At 35.3% G+C, this 19,121-nt stretch overlaps 1 protein-coding gene across 17 annotated transcripts in view; it reads right to left on the bottom strand.

The window, feature by feature from the left end:
* Positions 1 to 19,121, bottom strand: part of mtd (TLD domain-containing protein mustard) — a 510,063-nt gene that overhangs the window by 130,747 nt on the left and 360,195 nt on the right. For 14 of the 17 annotated variants that reach the window (XM_074129454.1, XM_074129449.1, XM_074129444.1 and 11 more), the window contains one exon: positions 670 to 898. In XM_074129454.1, coding sequence (XP_073985555.1) covers positions 670 to 898 — 229 coding nt within the window. Of the gene's footprint in view, positions 1 to 669; positions 899 to 1,179; positions 1,258 to 1,836; positions 1,859 to 9,042; positions 9,153 to 19,121 lie in introns of those variants that run through there. The other 3 variants (XM_074129460.1, XM_074129458.1, XM_074129457.1) reach the window with 3 other exon arrangements.

The raw sequence follows: 19,121 nt of genomic DNA, 5'->3' as shown, positions 1-19,121 counted from the left end.
GTTTATTTATTTCATAAAAACTGTTTATTAATATGTAAAAAGAACTGAATTGGGTAGAATGGAGATGGGCTTGGAAATACTTCAAAATTTGGATATTTTAAATGTGGAAACATAAGAAATAATATATTTACTTACTTGGGTTGGAAATAATAATAGTAATTAAATTTAAAATTACTCTCCTTTTTTTCGCACCCATTATTAATGATTATGAATAATTTTATTACTGTTAGGGAAAGTACTATTAAAGAGAACAGTTTGCAACCTTCATGGTGGCTACCCTCAAATATTAAACCTTAACGACCTGTAAAAGGTTGAAAACCATAACCAAGTCTCAATGGGTGACTAGGTTTACAGAAAATAAGTCCTGAAGATGGAACAATTGGGTATTTTAAAGACGAATATTGCCCATCTAAATTATATTAATAAAAGGCTTAAATATAGGAGATTTCAGAATCGAATATCGCCTGATAAGAAGAACATTTCTGGTCTTATTCTAAAGAAACTAAAACGCCTGCAAGCTTATGCAGAAATCACTCTCACAAAAATTTGTTGGCACAAAGTCAACAAGAAAATTTTACCCAGTCACATATTTAATCAACATTATAAGCAGTAATCAAATAAAACAGGACAGGAAAATAAATAAACTCAAAAATATTTGTTAAAACTTACCCTCTTCATCGGTATTTTCACTTCTTTCTGTACTGGCCGTTTGTGATACATGATCAGCACCATCTTCATCACCGTCTCCTTTCTTTTCTTTGGTCGCAGATTTATCAGGTACCCTGATTATCTGTCCAGGAAATACTGTCCTTGAAGCGAGCCTATTTAATTTTGCCAACTCCGATGGTGTAGTGTCAAACCGAGCTGCTACTGATGTCAGCGTATCTGACGCCTCCACCTGAAATTTTAAAGAAAAATATTGGTACTGAGACATAAAACAACTAATAATTTCTAAAACCAATATCAATAAACATAAATATAAATATTAGGTACAAGTGTTTTGTTTATGATAAAGTTAGTGTCCACCTTTGAAGTAGTAACAAAAGCTTTAAGCTTATATTTCTTATTTGCAACAATTAATTCGAAGCTGAAAAATGTTGTCCAACAGATCATTATGTGGTGGTGATACTTCTCACATTGATGAGAATATTTTTAACAATTTATAAAAAAAAAACCTACCCATGCCTGTGGCACAAATGATTCAACAATTCTATAGATAAAATCAACCAAAAAACGTAACATATCCTTCAAAGTAAATGATCAGACTACGTTGCATTGTTACAAACTGCTATTATAATAAAAAATATTGAGATAAGAATTTAATTTATCAAAATAGGTGTTTATGATAAGGAATGTTATTTAAATAACTCTACAAAAAGAGATTCATCTCGATTTTATTTACAAATACAAATTTAAAAAATATTACGGCCATCCATCCACTTTTTTGCTGTAATATATTATGTTTCTAATCTAAAAAGGCCCAAAAAAACATGCAAAATTACATGTTGTATGTCGAATATTTTTTATAATTCTGATTTCTTCAAAAAATTGTAACTTGAGGCATTGAAGCTAGTAAAACATTTTTGATGTGAGAAGAATGTTTTCATTAAATAAAACATGAAATAACAGTACAAAAACATACTAAAATAAAATGTGTAAAATAACAAACAAAGATCATTTCAAATGAAATAACATTCCAAAATAAAATGTGTGCAAAATATGTGCGAATAAATGTTTAAAATTAAAGTGAAGACAATTTTCTTAAGCTATTCTACTCGCTAAGGATTTGTTTTTTATTTTATTTTTGTTTCTACATAGCAAACATTCCTGGCCAACCTTAAATAAGAGATGATTTTTTTCGTCATGAAATATGATGCCCATCAGAAGATTATTTTAAGTAGTATATAACCATGCGGCAAAATTATGAATTTACAAAATTTAAAACGGATAACAACTACTTTCAAGTGAAGGTTGTTTGCTAATATACATATGCAAGCTATTGATAGTCACACAATATAACCTGACTATAACCTTTACTCATGTTTTCTATCGTAGAATCTATACTAGTACTTAACGCCCCTACTGGCCATTATTTTGTAGGAAGATTCTAGACTATTTTTAAATATAAAATCATTTTGCAGCAAAAAAAGTATCTACTTTGAAGATATTTTTTTTTTTATAGATATTTATTTCAATCAATTTCCAGTATCCAATGAAATAATGGTGGAAATGAAATATGCAGGAAAAATGTTAATTTTCATCTGAACAGAAATAAATAATTTATTGATCATTGAATAATTCAAAAATAATATCTAAAAAAATTATTATTAAAAAAAAATAAGCCTTGCAACCTTATTTATTTATTTTTTATTATTTTCTTAATTAAGTTGAGAATTTATAAGTCCAATTGGTAACTTTGGAATTTTATACAAATTAACTTTCAAAAAGCAAAATTAAACCCCTCTTTACTTTAATGCAACCAACATTTTTTTTTTTTACTAATTTTAAGACAAGTAAAAACAAGCGCATGAATTAATACCACAGAATAATTATTTCTGCTGGCAATTGATCACCTGCCTTTGTATCAAACTTTATAATTCTGTATCCACAAGTTCCCACATTCTCTGTTCCAGTAAAAAAAAGCACCTACCACGTGATCACGTATGATTGCGAGAAACAATTATATAATAAACCTTGGAATTATAACAATTTATGCATTTTATATGTAATAATTCAAGTTTAATATTTGTATACTTTTCTGTTATTGGGTTATTGACAAACTTATTTACTAAAATTACAATTCTTTAAAACGATATTAAACAGCAGCTATATATTTATCAACAGTTAACTTAGTAACAATAAAGTGGCCAACCAAAGCTATTAATGTACAAAATGTATGCAGGATGACTCAAGCTCACACTTCAAGGACATAAAAGAAGTGCAATTCTGTAGTTATAATAATATGAATCGAAAAGCGTACCCATCGGCGCTAAATTTATTTATGAACTTGATATTTTTCGCAATTAATAGTACAATTCTGCTTCTCCGGAAAGCGACTCAGAGCAGTCTTTATCGAGAGTCTGTTTCCATGGGAGACTGTAGAGGGCAACTGTTTGAGCCAAATCTGCTTCTACGGAAGGCTCTACGTCCGTAACGAGTCTGCTTCCATGGGAGGCTCTACAGGGCACTATCCGTAACGAGTCTGCTTCTAAGGGAGACTCTATAGTACATTATCCGCAACGAGCATGTATCTATGGGAGACTCTATAGTGCACTGTACGAAACGAGTCTGCTTCCATGGGAGGCTCTATAGTGCATTGTCCGTAACGAGCATGTATCTATGGGAGACTCTATAGTGCACTGTACGTAACGAGCATGTGTCTATGGGAGGCTCTATAGTGCATTGTCCGTAACGAGCATGTATCTATGGGAGACTCTATAGTGCACTGTACGTAACGAGTCTGCTTCCATGGGAGGCTCTACAGTGCATTGTCCGTAACGAGTCTGCTTCTATGGGAGTCTCTACAGTGCACTGTCCGTAACGAGCTTGTATCCATGGAAGACTCTACAATGCACTTTCCGTAAAAGGTCTGCTTCCACAGGAGACTCTGCAGTCAGACCCAATCACCGTTCGCCCAAGCTTAATTAAGTAGTTTCTGATTGCTTTGTCCTGGACTGCGGCCTTAACCCCAACAATCTTGATCAAGTCCCCTCGTGATCCTGAGCGTTCGGCGCTTCCCTTAACACATGAGAGACCTCGGATCACTTGAGTGCCATCTGTGTACTGACATACTTTTCTAAACTCTTTTGCAGGAGTTTGCAACAGAAGTCTGCCCAGTTTAAGTGCACTTAATTCCACAGATCTAAACTTAGCCACGTCTCAGGTAAGTCTTATTACTCGTTATTATTATTATTTGAAATTTCTTGCGCAATGAGGTAGCCACAGAGTTAATAATATTAAACCAAAAAATCGTTTTGTTTTTTAGAAAAAGAATAAAAAAAAAAAAAAATCCAAAAAGAATAATACAATTTAGTTGGTAAACCGTGAACAAGCAATTTTTTGTCAACAATGGTAAAAGTATAAATCTGGGGATGAAACATTTGTTGGTCTCTCAGACTCTGTGTGTGAGAGAGACAAAGAGAGAGAAAGAAAGAGAGAGTGAATTTGTGAGAGACGATAAATATGTGGCGACGTTCGAGTTGATCTGCAAGGAGACAGGTTGACTGGTCGATAAGAGCAGACCTGTTTACAACAGTGTATATATATAGTAGAACTCACAACTCCTGAGGGGAGTGAATGGAAGCGAGGTAGTGAGTTCAAAAGTGACTGGATAGAAAACTTACTAAAAGGATCTGACAAAAGTTCATGTTGTGTTTAGTAATGGCGACAGTGTGACAAATCAAAAGCCAGTATTAAAACAGGCAAATAGCCTGGAAGTTACACGTTCAGTTCAGCCAACTTCTACAACGTGCCATGTACTACCGCGGTCAGAAAAGAGGGAACCATGTTTTTTTTTTTATTTACTCGTAAATGCTGTTTTTATCAAATTTAAATTCAATTTGCAACCTCCTTTTTTTAGATTCTTTCTTTTTGTGCATGAATTAGCACAACTTATGCATGAACTTCAGCTCTCTAAAAATAGTATTAATAATTAATTAATAATGTTTATTGCTTTTAAAAGTTTACAACTTGTAAGCAAGGAGTTGTGTTTAAATACACACAGAAAAAAAAAATTATTTTTCTTAGCCAGCCCTGTAAACACTATTGGATTATAAACTTACATTATCTAACACCACAAAATACAAAAAATATGTCTATTAATATTTACCAATATTTTTAAATTTATTGAAATGCAAAACCTTAAATATCTCGAAATAACAAAAAATGGACTTGCCCCACTTACAAAATAAACGGCACAAAATGTTACATTAAATTATATTTCTTTGTAACTGGGTGATTGCCCGTATTGTAAGTAAATAAATAAATACAGACATTATGTTACATCAAAAATATTTTTGTAAAAAAAGAAACTAAATTGTTAGAATTAGATAATTCTAGAAAAATAAAGATCAAACTAAAAGATGAGTTCACATAATTATCTTTTGTCTAGGTAACTTCGTTAATTTATAACTTCCTGCGTTAAAATTTATTTTTAGCGAATAGAAATTGGAAATATCCTCTAGAGCTTATAAGAAAAATATGTTATAAATGCCAAAATAAAGAGAAGGAAACGGCCGAGAATATATTTCCGGTATTATCTAAAACAGATACCTAGAACATTCGTTTTCCCAGAGTTTAATGGATAACAATAAATATTATTATAATGCGAGAATAAAATATTAATATTATCAGAACAAATTTGAATTTGTTTGTTTACAATTGAATGGAAATCATTTGAATAAACGGAAAAGTGTTTGTTTACAATGGTGTTGAATAACGTTTGCATGTCTCTAGCTGTAACAAATACAAATAACACATCATCTTTATCAATCTTCAGCTATTGTAAACTATCTCGAGAGTTCAGTTCCTCCATGTACATTAGGTTTCATTTCATTTCATTTATTTTTTTTGTTCCAGATTTTGCTCTGGTATTTTAAGTTTATGAATTTGGTTGGTATCCCTTTTCGAAGTTTCTGTCTTTGACTTTATTAAAGGACAGAAGTTACTGGCCAATAAAGAACAGGACTGAAAATAACAATTAGCTTTATCTCTCTTGGTTGTCTTTAAATGACTCCGCCCACTCCACGACACATTCCAGTCTAGCACGCCCCCCGATACGTCACGACAAGCGCTCACTATAACCGTTATTTACCATATTCTTAAATTGTAGTTAATTAGTGCCCCCTCCACTTCAGTGCCTTAATTATCTCTCGTTTATAACTTGGTGCCAATTTCAGTCATTAAACTATATGATAATCAAATTTATCTTTATTTCTATTATACTTTCCTAGTCTAAAATTCGTAGATTGCCCCCTAGTTCTATAAAGGTTTATAATTCGTGGAACCAATCAACAATATCTTTCTAAGTCTACAACATTCCATCATTTGCCCCTAGTTCTATAAAGGTTTATAATTCGTGGAACCAATCAACAATATCTTTCTAAGTCTACAACATTCCATCATTTGCCCCAAGTTCTATAAAGGTTTATAATTCGTGGAACCAATAAACAATATCTTTCTAAGTCTACAACATTCCATCATTTGCCCCTAGTTCTATAAAGGTTTATAATTCGTGGAACCAATCAACAATATCTTTCTAAGTCTACAACATTCCATCATTTGCCCCTAGTTCTATAAAGGTTTATAATTCGTGGAACCAATCAACAATATCTTTTTAAGTCTACAACATTCCATCATTTCTATCCCCATATAATTTTAAACATTTCAATCATTTGATTTTATCCATTTTAAGAAGCATTTTTGTTTTTATTATTTTCAACCAATTTTGTATTTTCACCCATCATCAGTCAGTTAAAAATATACTGAGTAATAGAAATTTTTGTAAGTTCAATCTTAAAAAACATGCAAAACTTCATTACTCCCGGCCCCAAATCACATTTTCAATATTTACTGATAATAATGTTGTACCTAATGCGAAGTCCCAGTGGGAAAAGAAAGTATAATAAAAGTGTATATTTTTTTGTAGCGAATAACAGGATGTCCCAAATAACAGGAAATTCAAACTAGTAATTATGTTTTGTACCAATTGAGGATCTGATATAATGTTCGGATTCAAATTTATTCATAAAAATGGTATCTTCACACTTCTTTTTTTAGTTTGTTTTTCTTTGCCGAATTACTTCCAAACAACTCCATAGATTTGCTTCAAATTTTGTTTACATTTCCAAGTGTACTTGAAATATAAATATATTTATTAGAAGAAACTTTGGGTGTAATATTTTTTTTAAAGCATTTTTCTTTGGGAGCCGCTCTGATTAGGCTTCTTTCATTTTGCTCTTTAAATATTCCGTACTATATAATTCTAGAAAAAAGAGTTTAGTTCAGATTTGTTATCCTTAATTTTTATCATAATCATGTTTTCTTTGATTCTGGTTGAGTTAACATTATCACCTGTTTTCAGAGTGATTGGTGTTACCAAGTTTTAAATAGAATTAGTTATTTACGTTTACATAGCTTCGGTCATGCAGTTCACTGTTTGGCACGGATTCTTTGAGTAGCTTGGTAAATTGAAGGTAGATCTTTTTTTAAGGACCTGTTCAGTTCACCTTTGTGTACATTTTTTTGAAACCAGAAGAAACGAAGCAGCGAAATTAGAGAAAGCTCAAAACCAACTAATTATTGGCTTCAAATTTAAAAACCATACCCTTTTAAAAATCCTCATTTATAAAGTAATGCCTCATTTATGTTTAGTTTTCACTTATTCTTCCCTTGAACTTTTGTTGTCTCGAAATGGTAGCTGGGATTAATATTTTCTAATCCAGAAAGAGGTCTTTTCAAAGGTCGCGTTGTTCGTCCGGCAATGGGATATGGCACTTTCCCTCGAATAAGCATCTGAGAAGTCACCTGATAACAAGGCAGACGAAGCTGCGATTGTACAAGACCCTGATCCGCCCAGTCTTGACAAACAGCTCTGAAACCTGGACCAAATCTAAAACAGATGGGAGAGGCCTCCTAGTCTTCGAGAGGAAAATACTGGGGCGAATTTTCGGCCCGGTACGCGAGGGACAGGAATGGAGGTCTCGGACGTATCAGGAGCTGTATGTAATGTTTAAAGAAATAGATGTGGGTAAATTCATGAAATTGGCTAGAGTTCAGTGGGCTAGGTATGTGGTTAGAATGAGGGACGAGGATATCCCAAAAAAAGGTGACGGATGAGCACCTCCATGGAGTTAGTAGAGTTGGGAGGCCGAAGTTGCGCTGGACGGACGGTGTTGCTGGTGATGCTTTGGTCGTTGTTGAATATCGCCAACTGGAGAGCGCCCGCCAGAGTAGGACTGACTGGTTCGAGGAGGCCAAGACTCAGCAATGAGTTGTAGCGCCATTGGATGATGTTGATGACTTTCCCTCGAATGCACTCCCATTCGAGGCCCCCTAAAGTTTTCAAGCTAGAAAAGTAGTTACTAAATTCATGCTATGATGATCAAGGCAAACGGCACAACTCAAAATCGCGGGTGGTAACCCGGAGCAGATCGACTACTTCTGCCTATTTAATTTGGTCTTACGCCTTCCTATAAAATCCCCCCCCCCCCGGAGGTAAGTTCGTAACCTACGAGGAAATGTTTCTAAAAACCCCTGTCAGATTGCTACCAAGAGATTGTGGAGACTCTGGATAGGAGACAATCCCTAAAAATAAATTGGTGAGAAAAACTGAACAGTGTAAAAAGGAGAGGTTAGTCACAATATGTATCTTTACTTTACAAGAAGAACCAAGATCCTCTGACAGGACTCAGGAACCGGTGAAAACAACCAATGATTAACCATCACTGCAATTGCTGGACAGAAGTATGAAACCTCTCTGGGTGTTTTTGACAAAAACTAGTGGGTTAAAACCCTAAACCTAGTAAAGAGTGGAGGCTCTGGCTACTAAACGATTCAAGGGAGAGGATGGTACAGTGCAGCCCTTTTTGGCTGCAGTTCTTCTCAGTAACCACCGTCCTACCAATGGTAACCAAAACAAAAGGAAGGAATCAGCTGAATGGTTAGCGCATCCACAGCATTCACACGCAGAGTTTCAGGCCATTGAAGATTTTTTTTACAGCTTTTACCATCCACTGATAGACAGTGTTGTCTGCACACTCAAGAGAACGATGTCGAAGTGGAAGGCAGTACACTCGAGGGTAAGACAGTTTTGAGCAGCCTTGTCAAGAAATATTTCCCACCCAATGGGAACCAATTTTTACTTTCTCAGTAAAATAATAATTAATTTCAAAAATTCTAAAGCCTCGTCAGAAATTAAAATTTTATTTTAAAAAAACACAGAAATAGATTGGAATTAATATTTCACCAACTATAATGATATTTCGCTCCGACAATGGGCGCAAACAGAACTCTATAAAGATAATAAAAGATAAAACTATTTACCGTTTGGTTCATGTTTGTCAAGTCTACACAGATGGAAACATCGTTACGCGGACGGTAGCACCATGAAAACTAAATTACATCGCAATGCGCGTATTACCACCACCTTGGCGCTTTCCATTGTATCTGTTCGCCTTGAACCTCTTTTGCTATTTTTTTTTTCAAATTTAAAAAACACCGCAAAGTCAAACAGAATAATTAATAGTTTATAATGATATTCAAAGATAACTAATATATTTATAATTACGAGGGTCGTTTGAAAAGTCCGTGCAAAAATAAAAACTACTTAATTTTTGGGGGTAAACCTTTTTTATTTTTCAACATAGTCTCCTTTTAGGCTTATACACTTCGTCCAACGCTGCTCTAGTTTGTTGATCCCTTCCGAATAATAGGATTTGTCCAAGTCTGAAAAATAGCCATTCGTTTCTGCAATCACCTCCTCGTTTGAATAAAATCTTTTTCCCGCCAGCCATTTCATCATATTGGAGAACAAATAGTAGTCCGAGGGAGCCAAGTCTGGAGAATAGGGGGGATGTGAAACGAGTTGGAACCCTATTTCCATTAATTTTGCGACCACAACTGCTGAGGTATGAGCTGGTGCGTTGTCGTGATGGAAAAGGACTTTTTTGCGGGCCAATCGTGGGCGTTTTTCTTGCAGCTCGGTTTTCAAACGGTCCAATAACGATGAATAATATACACCTGTAATAGTTTTACCCTTTTCCAGATAGTCGATGAGGATTATTCCTTGCGAATCCCAAAAGACAGTCGCCATAATCTTTCCGGCCGAAGGAACGGTCTTCGCCTTTTTTTGGCGCAAATCCCCCCTTGGTAACCCATAGTTTAGATTGTTCTTTGGTCTCAGGAGTGTAGTGATGTATCCATGTTTCATCCACAGTGACGAAACGACGCGGATTCTTCTGGAACAGCTGCAAACCATCCTTGCAACACTTCACACGATTTCGTTTTTGGTCAAACGTGAGCAATCGCGGCACCCATCTTGCGGATAGCTTTGTCATGTCCAAATGTTGATGCAAAATATTATGTACCTGTTCATTCGAGATGCCCACAGCACTAGCAATCTCACGCACCTTCACACTTCTGTCATCCATCACCATATCATGGATTTTATCAATGATTTCTGGAGTAGTAACCTCAACAGGGCGTCCAGAACGTTCAGCGTCACTTGTGCTCATATGGCCGCTCCGAAAATTTTGAAACCACTTATAAACTGTTCTAATCGAAGGTGCAGAGTCACCATAATGTTTATCAAGCTTCTCTTTAGTCTCCTGAGGCGTTTTGCCTTTCATAAAGTAGTGTCTAATCAACACACGAAATTCTTTTTTGTCCATTTTTTTGAAAATCACTCGACTTCCTCGATTCAAACACAAAGAAATAGACCGATCTGGCTGAAACTTGGTGTGTGTTCTTCCAAGAGAGCTACTAACTAAACATAACCTTGATACGCGCCAGTGGTGCTATCTCTCTGACTTTGCACGGACTTTTCAAACGACCCTTGTAATATCAAAAAAAGCTTCGCAATTTACTTAGAATGATAGCGAATTATAAATCGCAAACGATTTAAGCTTAAGACTTTCATTATATTATTTATGACGTGATACATCTTCTAATAACCTTCAGAGGGTGATCGATAATAAAGACGTAGGTGAAAAAGTCACAGAAACATTATCTTAAATCAATCAATCCGTTAATAACGTTATAAAAAACAAAATCAAAATGTTAGCAATGAAGAAATTCTTTGAATGCGATTTATGAAATGGAAATTTTTGTACGGAAAAATCAGCAGAAATTAAAAACCAATTTCAGTAAAAATGCGCATGCGCTAAATCGAAATTCTTCAAAAATTAGGAATTTTTTTAATCATATTTAAATCCCTATAATTTGTTTAAAAAAAGGCAAAATTATCGTGCAAATACTCTTAAATATCATTTTTAAAGAGAGATTATCTGCAAACAACTGTATGAATTGCATTAAGAAACGATTTTTCTTGGAATTCGCTTCAAATACAAATTTATAGACCTACATTGTCTGCTAGGGAGCTTAAGAATTTTAGTGGAGAACCATCCACACATTGTAGCATTAGATTAGATTAGACTAGGGCGGCCTCAAGGCCTACGCTACTGCGACCGCTTTGGATCTATTGTGGCTACCCTCACTTTAAAGCTCACCCTCCAGACCTGTCCTTTTAATTCTGGAGAGCGACTCTTGGGTAAAGCTCACAGGCCTTGGTTTTTCCTCCCCGTGGAGTAACATCTTTAGCCCAGACAAGCCCCTCACACTGACACAACACGTGCAGTGCCCGTTTCCTCCTCCTCCTCCTGACAGAACCTGCAGAGGCTATCATCTGCCAGGCCCTTGCGATGCATGTGTTTTCTGAGCTTGCAGTGGCCTAGTTAATAGGCCTACAATCATCCTTAATAATGGCTTTGACGGATTAATTCTGCAGTCAGACTCGGCGAATATAGCCTTTAATGAACTCCTTCGTCTGTCTCTGCCCGGTGGTGGCAAGTCACCACTCCTGAGACCTACTCTGCACCCATAAGTTAATGGTCGCAGTCTTAACACACTTCGGAACCCCAAAATAGGGCTCCGGGCCAACGAAGTGTCCCGCAGAGCCTTTCCGGGCCAATAAATCTGCCACTTCGTTCACCTTATGTCCTGAATGACCAGGTACCCAAACCAGAAAGACTTTATTTTGGTCACTAATTTCCTTCAGGGCATCCAGACAGTCCCAAACCAGCCTTACATTGTAGCATTGTAGCATTGTAGCATTGTAGCATTGTAGCATTGTAGCATTGTAGCATTGTATGAAATTTTCCAGAAATGAATTCGTTGAAATTTCTTTCAAAAAATAAACCAAAATATAATAAGGTAGGCGCCACGGTAGGCCGAGCGGTTTGAGGCGAGACCCGCTAAGCTTACGACATATTGTGGTATAGTGGGTATCGATACCTGGTCTAGGCATTAGATTCCATTTAATGTTAATTATGAGAACTATGTAGTAAAGTATGTTTGTTAGTTGCCTCTGTCCGCGTCATCTAATTTGGTAGTTAGACGTAAATCCCGCCAAAAATAAAAGAGGATATTACATTAGTTTTTCGTATAAATGTTCATGCCAGATAGAATTATGTATTTATATCTTAAGGAAAGAACAACCAAAAGAAGAACAATCTCAAGAAAGATCTCAGAAATTTATCTCAGACTAATTCAATAAAAAAAAAATAAGAGACATAACCAAATGTCTTAAAGAATTACATAAAAAAGTAATGGTCCCTAAGTAGTATTAAATTTTGATGGAAGGGCTGACAGTCTTCAATGTTGTCCTCAATAGCTTCACGAGGAAGTGACGCTTCGCTGATCATCGGCCAGCAATGAATTACAATGTTACCAACTATACATTATTAATTAATAAAGGTTCAAAATTATTAAAAATTACGATAATGGTTTATTTTTGAAGATTCATATTAATAAATACAACTTCTAAATTCCCTCTTTTCTTCCACAACAAATTCATGAGTAACCAACTTGAAGACTAACTTTTTAATAATAATATTATGGTTAATTTTAAGCAGCATAATTAATTTAAAAAATTTAGCCTCATTCTGGTTGTTAAAAATAAATAAATAAATGATATGACAGTACAACATACAAAAATGGCACATCAGAGGGCAGCCTACACTACTCTCACCATAGTTCCCTTAATTTAACTTTCCTTGTATTACACTTTAAATATTATTTGGTAAAAATACCAATTTACAAGAAAACCTAACTACATAGTAATCGGAAGTCTTGAGAGTGTGCCCATTAGATTGTTCGAAATTAGTTCCATTTATGCGCATTGAATAATATAAATCAACTATCAACTATCAAGAAAACATTGCAATGACGTATTAGTAAAAAAAGTCGTGTGAGTGTGCACATTAGGTGTTAAATATTAAATTGGAAATAAAGTTAATAATAATCATAGACCTGAAAATAGCCGACGAAAACCGATCGCCTTCGGCTTGTTAGAGAAAGAAGTCGTGAGAGTGTGCCCATGTTCGCAATTAGTTCCATTTAATTAGTGCATTGAGTAATAAAAATCAACTGTCATTTGGTAAAGATTCTACTTTACAAGAAAACCTAACTATGTTCACATTAATAAAAAAAAGTCCTGTGAGTGTGCATATTAGATGTTAAATATTAAATTGGAAATAAAATCATGGTCAATGTAGCCGAAAATAGCCGACAAAAACCGATCGCATTCGGCTTGTTAGAGAAAGAAGTCGTGTGAGTGTGCATATTATAAATGTTAAAAATTAAATTAGAAATAAAAATCTTTGTCAGTTGAGCCGTAAATAGCCGACAATAACCGATCGCATTCGGCTAGTTAGAGAAAAGAGAAGAGAAGTGATGTTAAAAAGTCGCGGCTAAGGCTGGTTGGGTTACAGATCCAGTAATTCCTAGAATTCTCTACTTTTTCCAGCTAATTTGAGGTTCTCTAACCCAACCTGCCTTGATGACATAGGTTTGGACTGAATTTACTGCTCTGCAATTAGTTTATCGACTATATCTCAGGAACGGATGATCGCACAGAGTTCAAATTTGATATTTGGTTCAAGTGGCACCACAGGAAGCGACAGTTAATTTTTGGTCAAAATAGCTCCACCGGAAGTGCCACTTTACTGAATAGATTTTTCACTTTTTTAACTTTATCTCAAAAACCGCTGCTTGGATTTCCTTCAAACTTGGTATAATTATAGCTCACAAATAGCTCTATAATTTTTATAGGAAACATTTTTCTGTAATACTTCGAATAAGGGCACTTTTGGGGGAGGGTGTGGGTGGGTCAGTCCGGTAGAATGCCAGTTCGCACTAATATATGGACTTACTCTTTATGCTAGGCTACACTTTACTGAAAAAATATTTTGTAGATGAAAATGGCCAGCATTAGGGTCTGTAAGATCTAATAAATTCTAAACAATATTTGTTGAATGCAGTATAATTTCTTAAATGTCAATTAAACAAATCAAACGTTTCTTTATAACTGAAATGCCTTTATATCGTGTAATATAAGGAATCGCTTCAACGGATGCCACAGATCTCGAGATAGGATTTTTTTAATGAAGGACATTCCCTCTCCTCTCTCTTTGAGATAAGCAAGATTTGGTAGGGAGGATGATACTGTGGGAAATATTTATGGGAAAGAAAAAAGACAAAAAAAAGTGAATTCTAAGTATTGCGACATCTCCTTCACTTCTACTCAAAACATTATTTTGATTTTTCTTTAGCTCTCTTCACTTCGTAACGATCAAGTTGTTTTTCTCTGCAACATGCGTGGGGAGAGAAAGGTGAATAATGACCACGGACCAAGAGTGAAGGCCAAATCTATCCATCTTGTCAGGATATGGGGGTCAAACATTAATAGATATGAAGGATCTTTTATCTTTTTTTCTGGACAAGACGAGTAAGGACGGACGTATGAAACTAAACATTCATATGGAGGCCATATTCACAAAATAATAATTGTGAAGAGCCTGTTACAACATAGATAGTTAATAAGGCAAAATAAATAATGTCAAAATGTGAATAACTGGTCACAATAGTATGAACACAAATTAGCTGTGCTCACAAAGATTTAGACACAGAAATTTTGTTTAATTCATTTCGTCCTTTTCCATTTCGACTGTTTTATAGCACAATTTCATAGAATAGATGGATAACTATTAGTTAACTAAGTTGCCATGCAAATCAGTCTTTCAATAATTTCTCTACCTTTTGATGTAATTAATAATATGATGCCTCAAATTTTTCTTCATAAAATTATCACTAAGATTATTCGCAAGACATTAACTAAATTATGTCACACTTTTAATTATTATTTTTATAGTTCACAATTAATAAAGAACCTCTTTTTTTAAAAAAAAATTATGTAGTAATTCGCAATAAAATATTCAATAAAAATAGATAATTTAGTCAGCTGACAGTTAGTTTCCCTTTTTTTTTAGAACTATGCATGCGCCAAATCCTAACGACCGACAGCTGTGCAGCATAAAGCCTTCTCTTTCGATTACAGCGTCTCACGTGTTTGTAGAGAAATCTGTCTGACCGGAACCGTTATTTGTGGTAAGAGGTGTTAGTTTCGTTTTGCCGAAAACATGATACTACATAATGTAGTAGAGCACCGAATTGTCGTGAAATTTCACATGAAACTTGGTGAAACCGCTACTGAAACTTATCTTTTATTAAAAGAAGTTTTTGGCGATGAATGTTAAATCACGTGCGCAAGTTTTTGAGTGGTTCAAGCTGATTTCCAAGGTGGCCAGAGAAGACGTAGGTGATGATGACCGCCCGGGTCGCCCTTCCACGTCCAAAACGGATGAAAATATCGATTATAATTAATCAACATTACTACCGTGAGGTGCTTGCTCAACTCTTGTGAAAGAGTAAGGAAAAAACACAAGTTATGGGTTCTCCATCAAGACAACGCGCCGGCTCACACTGCATTGTCTGTCAAGACGTTTCTCTAGCCAAGTACAACATCCCAGTTTTAGGCCATCCGCCTTATTCGCCTGACCTGGCCCCCATGTGACTTTTATCTGTTCCCTAAAGTCAAATCTGTATTAAAAGGAACACGATTTCAGTCCATTGAAGCTGTGAAAGAAAAAGCGGCACGAGTCGTGCAGGAGCTGACAGAAAAAGACTTCCAGCACTGTTTCGAACAATGGTAAATTCGCATGGAGCGTTGTAGGGATAGGGGGAGGGGTGTATATTGAAGGTGATAATAACTAAATATGTATAAATTTAAAATAAAATGTTTTATAGCAATAGTCTCGTTATTTAATAGCCACACATCGTGGTGTTCTAGATGAGCACTTCATTGTCTAGAGCAGTGGTGGGCAAACTTGTTTAATGGAGGGCCACAAAGTTTAAGAAATTCTAGAGGAGGGCCAGAATTATAGAAAAAATGCATTTTGTGTTAAAGCTTTTAATCATAATATTATAAAAACATTACAGCATTACACACTTGTGTAACTACGCGGCTAGTTTAGCTTCACCTATAGGTTATGCATCTATTATTCTACTAAGTAGAATCTACTTTATACTTCTCGACCGTCAAAACGTAATTATAGCGGGCCATATACTATCCATATCGATGGACCCTCGGCGGGCCGGATTAAATACTTTCGCGGGCCGGAGTTGGCCCGCGGGCCGTACTTTGCCCATCACTGGTCTAGAGTAAGATGGGAACGTTTGTCCAGTAATCGTGAGGAGCAGTTTGTAACGTCAGTTTAGTTCCTGTCTCTTAAGTTTAGTTTGTACATCCTAAGTGAGTCTTTTGGATTACAAATGAAAAAAAGATAGTTATATGAAATACAAAACAATCATTTTTAGAAATCTGTCGCAAGTTTCAATAATAAATTGATTAAATTTAAATTAATTCACAATTTTGATCTGTACATAAATATATACATATATAATATATCAAAAATTAGGAGAAGGGATTAGTTATGTGGTTAGCGTATTGGATTCCCAAGCGGAAATCCCGGTTTCGAATCACGATGCTTGTCTTTAGACTTTCTAGATTACTTTCACCACACTTTGCGGTCTTGGACAACGTGTAATAAGAAAACACTGTCCAGAGAACGGAAGTGCTATTAACGAACACTCCTGACGTCAATAACTGTAAATGACGTGTCTTAAATTAAGAAATAAACAAATACGAGTGAAGATGTAGAGTTAAGTCAAATTTTTGGGATAATTGAAAGATATGAATGTATTATGCATGTATATTATATATGTCAAAAGGAAAATGATGTTAAAATTTTAAGTATAGTTATGTAAAAGCTTACATAACAGTAAAATCGTTGTAGTAAATAAAAATAATTCATTACGCAATTATGATCTGTGGTTATTTCTATATTTAGGCATGACGTCAGATTGTTGTCATTGACACTTTTTTTTGCCCTCTAGCATCAGTTTCAATAATCATGACACAATGATGCTGTAACTACCGTAGAGGATTAGTTAGTTTGGAAAATGCGAATTTTAGTACTGGGCTTTCATCAGCTGGTCTTCAGGAATTAGAGAGATCTTGGATTTCCATTCTTCAATGGGGATTACGCGAACACTGTTCTAAACTAAGGGAAAAAGAGGTATATTTCAATAAACGGTCTATGTAACTACTTTTTCCATTAAATACTAATTATTATTTCAATATTATAATTGCGCTAACAAACCTACAGAAATTATTTTTAAAAAGTCTTTTGTGCACGATATAAACCGAGCAATTATGTCAGATGAAATATTTTTATACCCGTTAGGTATACTGAGGGAGTTTGCTATACAGGGTGAACCAGTAAGTATTGTCCATAGGCCTACTGTGTGAAGTACATCTAAAGCGGAGTTCAATGACGTATTGGCCAACTTCATATTTTCCACTGTTCTTGAGTGACGTCACTTTAATTTTTTTTTCTAAAATCATTACTTTTTTGCAATAAAAATGTTATTACTCATTAAGGTTTATTCCGAATTCGATCCTGATGACACGGTTAGAAAGACAGATAAATTTCCTAAAAATTGACACCATTTTGAAGCATAAGTTATTCTCCAAACAGCCTCAATCTTCCTCCGGATGCTGGAAAAATAAAAGTAATAGAAATTTTTAAGAAAACTCATTAGGCCCTTACGTGATCATTATCAGACCTAGGTGCTGGCACTTTTTATAAAAGTTTCCTTGTTTAATGGGCTTTCAAACGGTATATCATTTTCCAGGATTCTTTTTTATCTTCATATGAAAAATTACGTTTGTTTTGCAAGAAAAGGTGTTCACGAGCACTCAAGAGTGTTGGTTTATCAAGTTGTTTAATTCATTGAAAACTCTTTCAGATGGACCAGTAGTCAATTTTTAAAGTAGGGTGCCTTAAAATGAGGAAGTCTAAGGTTACAAATTGCACTTTAAACATTTACTTCTTATCTCTCTGAAATATTTGAGAAAATATCAGGAAATATTTTAATCAAGTGCTATGTTGATAATCGAAGGTTAATTTGCTTAGTTTCAAATAGGGTACAATAGAAAATTTTGAAAGACCAAGTCTAACAGATAAGGGAAGTTTATTTATTAGTATCAGAATCAAATTCGGACTAAAACTTTCTGAGTAATAACATTTTTATTGCCAAAAAAAAGTAATGTACGAGGGTCGTTTGAAAAGTCCGTGCAAAAATAAAAACTACTTAATTTTTTGGGGTAAACCTTTTTTATTTTTCAACATAGTCTCCTTTTAGGCTTATACACTTCGTCCAACGCTGCTCTAGTTTGTTGATCCCTTCCGAATAATAGGATTTGTCCAAGTCTGAAAAATAGCCATTCGTTTCTGCAATCACCTCCTTGTTTGAATAAAATCTTTTTCCCGCCAGCCATTTCTTCATATTGGAGAACAAATAGTAGACCGAGGGAGCCAAGTCTGGAGAATAGGGGGGATGTGAAACGAGTTGGAACCCTATTTCCATTAATTTTGCGACCACAACTGCTGAGGTATGAGCTGGTGCGTTGTCGTGATGGAAAAGGACTTTTTTGTGGGCCAATCGTGGGCGTTTTTCTTGCAGCTCGGTTTTCAAACGGTCCAATAACGATGAATAATATGCACCTGTAATAGTTTTACCCTTTTCCAGATAGTCGATGAGGATTATTCCTTGCGAATCCCAAAAGACAGTCGCCATAATCTTTCCGGCCGAAGGAACGGTCTTCGCCTTGGTAACCCATTGTTTAGATTGTTCCTTGGACTCAGGAGTGTAGTGATGTATCCATGTTTCATCCACAGTGACGAAACGACGCTTAAAGTCTTGCGGATTCTTCTGGAACAGCTGCAAACCGTTCTTGCAACACTTCACACGATTTCGTTTTTGGTCAAGCGTGAGCAATCGCGGCACCCATCTTGCGGATAGCTTTGTCATGTCCAAATGTTGATGCTAAATATTATGTACCCGTTCATTCGAGATGCCCTCAGCACTAGCAATCTCACGCACCTTCACACTTCTGTCATCCATCACCATATCATGGATTTTATCAATGATTTCTGGAGTAG

This window comes from Rhodnius prolixus, unplaced genomic scaffold, assembly GCF_049639745.1.
Source record: "Rhodnius prolixus isolate KJV_2025 unplaced genomic scaffold, Rpr scaffold_9, whole genome shotgun sequence".
NCBI lineage: Eukaryota > Metazoa > Arthropoda > Insecta > Hemiptera > Reduviidae > Rhodnius > Rhodnius prolixus.
This window is presented reverse-complemented; position numbering and strand designations above follow the sequence as displayed.